This window comes from Malus sylvestris, chromosome 9, assembly GCF_916048215.2.
Source record: "Malus sylvestris chromosome 9, drMalSylv7.2, whole genome shotgun sequence".
Lineage (NCBI taxonomy): Eukaryota > Viridiplantae > Streptophyta > Magnoliopsida > Rosales > Rosaceae > Malus > Malus sylvestris.
The window spans coordinates 5,835,823-5,843,945 of NC_062268.1; the positions used below are offsets into that span (position 1 = coordinate 5,835,823).

The 8,123-nt window shown below is 35.4% G+C and overlaps 1 protein-coding gene, 1 long non-coding RNA gene and 1 other non-coding gene across 7 annotated transcripts; 2 read left to right on the top strand and 1 right to left on the bottom strand.

Moving 5' to 3' along the window:
• Positions 1–2,042: 2,042 nt before the first annotated feature.
• Positions 2,043–4,487, top strand: LOC126634357 (uncharacterized). Of its 4 annotated transcripts, none has more exons than XR_007627309.1 (5): positions 2,043–2,153; positions 2,304–2,470; positions 2,712–2,775; positions 2,962–3,099; positions 3,968–4,487. It is a non-coding gene; the product is annotated as an uncharacterized LOC126634357 (long non-coding RNA). The 4 variants fall into 4 exon arrangements; XR_007627310.1 differs by lacking the exon at positions 3,968–4,487 and adding an exon at positions 3,571–3,716; XR_007627308.1 differs by lacking the exon at positions 3,968–4,487 and having other exon boundaries at positions 2,043–2,198; positions 2,962–3,546.
• TRNAG-CCC (transfer RNA glycine (anticodon CCC)) lies at positions 4,251–4,321 on the bottom strand. The gene has a single exon. It is a non-coding gene; the product is annotated as a tRNA-Gly (tRNA).
• Positions 4,488–6,210: 1,723 nt separating the features above from the next.
• On the top strand, positions 6,211–7,374 carry LOC126634029 (allene oxide cyclase, chloroplastic-like). Of its 2 annotated transcripts, none has more exons than XM_050304514.1 (3): positions 6,211–6,335; positions 6,614–6,735; positions 6,836–7,374. In XM_050304514.1, the coding sequence occupies exons 1-3, from the start codon at positions 6,308–6,310 to the stop codon at positions 7,238–7,240; spliced, it is 555 nt and encodes a 184-aa protein (XP_050160471.1). In that variant the 5' UTR covers positions 6,211–6,307; the 3' UTR covers positions 7,241–7,374. The 2 variants fall into 2 exon arrangements, with proteins under 2 accessions (XP_050160471.1, XP_050160472.1); XM_050304515.1 differs by lacking the exon at positions 6,211–6,335 and adding an exon at positions 6,354–6,490.
• The last annotated feature ends 749 nt before the right edge of the window (positions 7,375–8,123 follow it).

An 8,123-nucleotide genomic window follows, 5' to 3' on the forward strand; every position in this document is an offset into this window, starting at 1 on the left:
TAGTTTAAATAATTTGAAGCTTCTTGTCCACATACTTAAACGTCACTAGATATTCATTTTTCTTACATTAAGATATGGTTATTAATAGACGTTGCGATTCTTCTTCCTTGGAAGTAGAAATTACTGCATTCCTATTGATTATATACTCACAGTTCGACATGTATGCATAAATAACTCACAGAAAAATACAAAATAAAAGGTTTATACATATGAGTAAAACTATAATTGGTGGGAAAATAAAAAAGCCTACTTCCAAAAGAATGAGGCAAATAGGGGTGGGCGCTTCGGATCAAAAATTGAAATCGAAACATGGATCAAAAGGGACTCACGGTTCGAATTTTGCATTTTTGAAACGGTTTAGGTTTGAAACAAATCCGAAACTAAAATAATGTTTTGGTTTCGGTTAATATTTGGAAACGAACCGAACTGCATAATATTAAAAAAAAAATCAATTTAATTAGAAAATTTGTTTTGATACATGAATTTTAGTATAATGGTTATTGGTTGCTGGGATTTATTTTCCCCTTTTGGTTTTGAAACAACCCCTAAAATGATTTCCTTGAATTTTAGTATGGTGGTTATCAATTTGGGTTTTAGTTACTATTAATTGTTCTTCTCTCCCGTTTGGGGGCCAAAACAAACTAAAAAACACTATGAAAATAAAATTAAAAGAATGATTGGGAACTGTAAATCGAAACAGACTTATAAGGTAAGCCCAATTTTTCAACGGGCCTATAAGTTAGGCCCATACCGAAACCAAAATCGTTTGAAATCAAACCAAATCACAATAAATTTCAATTTCAATTTCGATTTCGATTTTACCTGGAAATTGAAGTGCAATAAATTTCTATTTCAATTTCGATTTTACCCTTAAAACCGAAAGGCACCAAATCGTGCTCGCCCCTAGAGGCAAATTATATATATACTAAAAGAGAAAATGAACTGAAACACTGTTCATAGTACAGTGTGATTCCGTTTTTGCCCCTGCTTCTTTTTTGTTATTCCACCTTTGCCGGTTTGCTACGTTGTGGGAACAAAATGGTGACGCGTGGTTCTTCCTTCTCGATGTTTCGACTTACTTCTTTCTCGCACTGCTCTCACCGACTCACTTCCGTCAAATCTTTCTCTCGCAGACGAACCCAGCTCGACTTATCTTCCACCTCTTCCTTCGCCGAAGCAACTAAAAACCAAAAACCTACTCACGGCTTCTTCCTCCCGATTTCGGAGCTTCTCTCTCTTCCACTCTCTCTCTCTCTCTCTCTCTCTCTCTCTCTTCCTCCCGATTTCGGAGCTTCTCTCTCTTCCACACACACACACTCTCTCTCTCCCCTCCATTGAAGCACCTCCATACACAGGTATCGTTTCTCCTGTAATTATATATTTAATTATTTGAAAGTTAGTTCTTCTGTGTAAAATTCTTGAGCTTTTGCTTACCTGCAATTTTCAATTTTCTACGATATAGGGTTTTTGGATGATTTCATGATTTAGCGATCCGCGCATTTTCCATAACCCTCTTTACGGAAAGTAAGCAATTTATCCTGCTTTAGATTTTGCCAAAGAAATTTATAATCTGGTGATTTTCTAGGGATCCAGGGATGGAAAAAGCTGTGAAAGCAAGGAAGAAGGTTGGAAAAGCAGGGCTCTTTCATTTGCTTCCAGAATTTCGTCCCCTTATCGCAGTGTAGCTCTTGCTGCAATCTTCGTTTTCAGCCCTATTTCGCTTCAGGAACCTGTTCTTGGCAAAAACGACATCGTCGTAGAAGCAGCTTGAAGCTCCACCAGGTTTCGAGGCAAGATTTTCTCTGTATAATCTCACCAAACAATTATCAAATTATTATTGTTATTCTTCTGTTTGGAATTTGACTATTGTGATTAATTTAGATTTTTTAGGAAGCGGGAGGGTTTAATTTTACGGTTTAATTGTTTTCCACTAATATGATTGAATGGTAAATTAGTTGTATATATATTCAAAACAAAAAAAAATCTGAATCTATCGCTCTCGAACTTGGCTCACCCGGGGTTTTTTTTTTTTTTTTTAGGTTTTTGTTTGTGGCTCTCGAACTTGCCTGATCCACAAATTCGGCTTTGACCTTTATATCTCCTCCTTGGCTTCTGTTTCTGTCTCTGACATGTTCAACTTCAATTGAGCTTGAGTAAGCAATCCACGCTTGCCTTCTTTTACGTCCCAAGGATAATTGGTATCAAATATTTGTATTTTCATTGTTTGAACTAGGAGACACCATTTTTTTCCTTGATTTTGTTTTTTCTAAAACTTAATGGTTCTGATTTCAATCCTCTTGCAGAAGATTGAGAAACAGAAGGTTGGAGGATTGGATGATCAAGTATTAACCCATTTTGAAAGAAAAGGTAAACCATGAAAATCCCAAAGTGATATCCCATGACCTACAACTATTTTCTTATCGGTCAAATCATTATTGGAAGCCTACTCGGAGTCTCCATCTCTTGGAAGGTAATTCTGGTGTTGTTATTAATTTTTGTGAATTATTTGATATGGGTTTTGTTTATTTGTGGAGTTAGATGCTTATTTATTGAAAAAATTTCTTTACTATTGATTTTAGGAATTGATTGATAGGTTTGGTTTCTGGATTCTCTTTCTTTGTTGAATTTTTGATGATTTTAATTCTTAAAAGTTTGGGTTTTGTTTATTGATTGCAGTGTTGTATTAACTTGCTTTTGTTTATTGATTGTAGAGTTGTATTAATTTGCGTTTGGTTGGAAGGGCTGCAGAGATTTGATTCAAATTGGTGGATTTGGGTAAGAAAGAAACCTAAATCTTTTCTTCCAGTTTTTAAGAGCTGAATGGACATGCTCTGTTTGAAATACGTATTTAGATTTTTAAGAGCTGATTGGTACTTAAAGATTTTTATCATAAATTATTGTATTCTCTTGCAAAGAAGTTCATTTTTGACACTTACGTAAACTTTAACACCACTTCACCAGATAACTCAATTTCAATTAGAGAAAGACGAAGAGAAGAACTGGATTCATATCTGAGGATTTGGCGTCACTTTGAAAGAATTGCTGAAAAAAGAAGAGTTCAGCAATGAATACTTTGAGGTTTGTGATTCTATGTTTCAGGTAAATTGGAGATTTTGAATTAAGTTCGCTCAATATATTCTCAATATATTCTATGTTTCTAATCTCTCATTTGTTTACCCAATTCTGCTTTTGGATTTGATTCTTGACAGACGGGATGTTGTGATGATGTGTAATAATGTTTAGTATTCTTTTTTTTTTTTTTTTTGAATTTGGGAAATCAAATTATCCAATGGAAATAAACTGTTACTTTACAGTATGTCATCAACTTTAGAATGATAACTATGAATGCCTAAGTTATGATTAATGCCTCTATTAGTTCATTCGAATTTGATGTTATCTCATTTGGTCAAGAAGTATATACAACTGTCTTTATACTTGAGATAAATTAAGTACATTGGATAGCATCATTCGCTCTCTATTTTTTCTAATTACTTTTTTTTTAAATTTATTTTCCACCTCAATTTTTCTGCCATGCCACGTTCATTTGGTTTTTTTTTTTTTTTTTCAAAGTTTGTAGGAACTAGCTGAAATCGAAAACCTCCACATAATGAAGATGAAGATGAGCCGGAAACAGTGAAGTAGGAAAATCAAGATTCTGTAACATGTTCATAGTCTATTGAACTATTTCTAATAATCAGCATTTAATCTTTTGATCATTGTAATGTGTTGCTTATTTATCTTCTCAAACACCAGACATGTAAATATTGATTTATTCAAAACTTATTTATATATTAATAGTATTGTCTTGAATGGTGTTCTTAAAACCCGCAGCAAAGCGCGGGCAATCGTGCTTGTATTTCATATATTTGGACCTGCTATCTATTGCTACTGTTCCCTAGCAACAGGTCTTGCTGCTTTACATGTGGCAGGTCCCCATTAACTTGATGGTTTTGTTGTATTTCTGCAGTTCTATGATATATGGGTGCACAAATGCAATAGCAAGAAGAAGTAGCGTTAAAAAGATGATTGGAATTGTCTGTGGAAATGGTCCAAAATGGAGGGAAAGAACACATTGAGGCACTTCAAATTTAACGGATTTTAAGTTTCTTCTTTCGAACAAAGAAAAGGCAAATGGAGGTCGGAGGAGACCCAGAAATACGCAAAGTGGAAGTGTGCATTCTTTGAGGCCGATTTGGTTGGAACTTGGAGCCGAGATGCAAATGAGGAAAAGAAAAAATAAGGAATGGAAATGCGCATCCAGGGAATCGAACTCTGGTCAGTACCGTGGGAAGGTACTATGATACCACTACACCAGATGCGCTTGCCCGTTAGAGCACCTTGTTTTTTGTTTATAACACGCAGCCCATACCCAATTTTCCACCATCCATTTGTAGGGTTGTAATTTTGGACATTTCGAAGTCTATTCCAATATAGGGTCCAATGTATATATGATTAGAATATAAATATAAATATTGTTCATGAAACCATTCAAATATTTGTTACCCAAAATGGTTCATAAGATTGATATAACTTAACAGCTTGGTCTCTAACAATGAAAAATCAATAGAAGTAGTCCTAAAGTTTGTCCATTTGGTTCTTTTGTTAGGTTTTCGTTAAATTATAGTTAATATCCCACCAGTTCAATGATGATTTTTTTTTTGTTGTTTTATTAGCACCCCACATATTGTTGAATATACCTCACATACTTAAAACACCTCACACTTACTTTTTAAACTTAAAAATATCTTAATACACCCCACTTACTAACCAAAACTACCCTCACACCCCACACATTTCATACACCCCCACACCAAAATCTACAAGTCTTCATCTTGTCCAAAAAAAATAAATTTAAACCCTTTGCCTTTAGCACACAAACAGTGCGCATGGTTCTACTGCTTCAAGGTTTTCGTCAATTTAGGGGAATTAGGCTTTAGATGTGAATTTGATTTTAAACTCAGAAATGGCTACTTTGCTGGCTTTTCTGAAATAAAAAATCATGAAAGGACTAGTTGATTGTGCTATTGATGTGTCTGTGCAAATTCTCTGTTCTGCAAAATTGCACCACAAACCATCCTAAAAAATAAACAGCAAACATACCTGAAAATTTTTAGCAAAAGAAAAAAAAACAATACTACACTATCTCAAAGAAATGAATATTTCAAAGTACTTCATCTCTTATGTTGCAGAATCTTTAACATTATATATATAAACATAATCACAAGACATTGTGAGTGCACGTGTATATAAAATTATATATAATTTACGAGTGGTTAGGATTTTTTAAACGATTTGAGGCGTAGGAAGAAAATAATTGTTTTTCTTTACTTTTTAAGGTTTAAATAGTCATTTTATATAAATCATTTAACAATAAATATTAAGTGGGATGTAGTCAACAATTAGTGGGGTGCTAATAATAAAATCCTTTTTTTTAAGGTTTTTTTTTCAGTTTTTTTTTTTTTTTTTTAAGAATAAGTTTTTATGGTTATCCACATGGCGACACATGATTAGATTGGTGGGACCACTCATGTGCCACATCATCATACTAACATAAAATATAATGGAAATACCAAATAATTTACGATAGACAAACTCAATAACCACTTTTATCAATTTTCATTATTAGGGACCAAACAACATGGACCATTTTAACAAAAAATTAAATTTATTTTATGTGTTGACCTACCTATCAATTGACTATTATTTTAACTACACATGAGTGGTAGATTGAAACAAAACTATTATTTTAACCCGTACGTTTTGTATGTCGGTCAACTTGTGAGTTGACGCGAACATCAAACTTATAAATAGATAAATCCAAGCATAATTTATCATTGTTTGAAGTTTAGTGTCGAGATTTTTATTGTACACTGATGTATACCATACGACATATGATCATTAAATCATTGTTCCTACATTTAACGCCCAATCATTACACAAGTGTATAATACTTTTAATTCCCCATTACAACGATTGGAGTCTCCTTCTGACTCTTTGACTTGTTTTGTGCACGTTTGGTTTGCTTGGCCACCACCGCTTGGGAGGCTCCACCGGCCATAAAAGTTGCCACACTTTTCACTTCCCAATTTCTTCACATGTTTATCTCATTTCATCACTCTCACATCCTGACGAAGACCCTTTGACTTCACCGACAGTCCACTTACCCAAAAACCACACGTGATCAAATGCCACCATGAATCAATTTTTTTCGCTCTCTATATAAACACCTTCTCTTCCACTTCCACTTCGCCACAACACAATACATTCTTTGCTAATTCCCACTGAGAGAAACAAAAAGACTCCTGCAATGGCCTGCTCAAGCTCTTCAAGACCCAGTTAGTGTTTATTCATTTTTCTTTCGCAATAATCTTTTACGGCTAAAACACGTTTTTCTTCCCTGTAGTACCCTCTAGTTTTCTCGAAACTCAACTTTCGTGTCTCGGTAGTTTATTTTTTTCGTCATCATTTATGTTCACGGACATCCATCAACGTAAATACTATCTTGTTTGAAATTCAACAGATGTATAGTTTAGTGCGCGAGATTAACTGAGTCAATGTGTCACATATTGTGTTGAATTGATGATAAACGTTGCTGTTTCATTTTTTTCTGCAGCAAAAGTTCAAGAACTCAACGTGTACGAGATCAACGAGCGAGATCGTTCAAGCCCTGCGTATCTCAGTTTAAGCCAGAAACCTGTGCATGCCCTCGGAGACCTTGTGCCCTTCACTAACAAAGTATTTTCCTTTTCCTTTAAAAATTATATTTACAAATAAATTTTCATTGGATTAGGTTTACATTTGCTAATATACTCCCGTGGTCTGAATGTAATTGCAGATATACACCGGAGATCTTCAGAAACGGTTGGGGATAACGGCGGGAATCTGCATTTTGATCGAAAACAAGCCGGAGAAGAAAGGAGATCGATACGAGGCAATTTACAGCTTCTATTTCGGGAACTACGGCCACGTGGCGGTTCAGGGGCCGTACTTGACTTACGAGGACACGTATCTGGCTGTGACTGGTGGGTCTGGGATTTTCGAAGGGGTGTACGGGCAGGTGAAGCTGCACCAGATTTTGTTCCCCTTCAAGATTTTGTACACATTTTATCTGAAGGGGATTGAGGATTTGCCTGAGGAGCTTACAAATGTGAAGGTTGTGGAGCCCGGCCCTGGTGTGGAGCCCAGCCCTGCTGCCAAGGCCTGTGAGGCCCATGCCACCGTGTCCAACTTCACCAACTGATGAGAATTGCAGAAGGAATGAGAGGAATTGGATGAATTTGGTATTTTATTAAATGTTTTGTGTGTTTTGAAGGCAATGTATCGTTTTGAACAACGCATTTTATATAAGGAAAACTAATGAAAATGATTTGAAAACTTTGAATTTTAAGATAAGAACAAAATAAAGGGTAAAGTGAATAGTACCAGGATTGACTTTTAGGTATAAAAATGTGGTTTTTCGTTAAAGTAAACAGTACCAGAAGTTTCCCTTTTATATATCAAATGTCATGGCAACTTTTGATACTTGTTTAGTAACACTCTCAAGAAATGAATCTCAGAAATATGACCAAACAATTTCATCTCCAAGAAGAGTCAAACTAAATAAAGACTGATGTGAAGAGTACAACCACCACGACTTTATAACAAAAAATCGGTTCAAGGCTTCGTCAACCTGCAAAGGTAGGATTACCGTTTGATCGACTGAACATGATATGTTATGTATTTTGGAATGGTTAGGTTAGAATTGGAAGGGAGAGGTTGGGATAGTTGTCCCTAATTTGGTGTAAACAACTCAACCGAATAGGTTCAAATTGAAATAAATAAAAGCATACAACAACCACCATCCATCTCTCACTGCAACAACCCCTCGCAACCCATCAAATAATCAACTCACGATGCCGCTTAAGACCCGCCACAACGCTCGCAACACTTACAAAACGTCGCAAAGAGGTCAGCTCGTCGAAATTAAGAATGCTAGACTTTGTCGCCTGAACAGAGAAAGAAGAGAGAATGGCGACGAAGGCTGAGGGGATTGGCTTCATAATCCATGAGTTGTGTCAAGTTACATAACCCATCTTATTATGAACTCAATCTTTTATTCCGAATCCAGTCTGTATTACAATTTA

Bases quoted from the DNA above. Each gene is read 5' to 3' on its own strand.
- LOC126634029 (XM_050304514.1), top strand. From the start codon at position 6,308: ATGGCCTGCTCAAGCTCTTCAAGACCCA. The intron at 6,336-6,613 runs GTTAGTGTTTAT...TTTTTTCTGCAG, and splicing joins CTCAAGCTCTTCAAGACCCA to CAAAAGTTCAAGAACTCAAC. The intron at 6,736-6,835 runs GTATTTTCCTTT...ATGTAATTGCAG, and splicing joins TTGTGCCCTTCACTAACAAA to ATATACACCGGAGATCTTCA.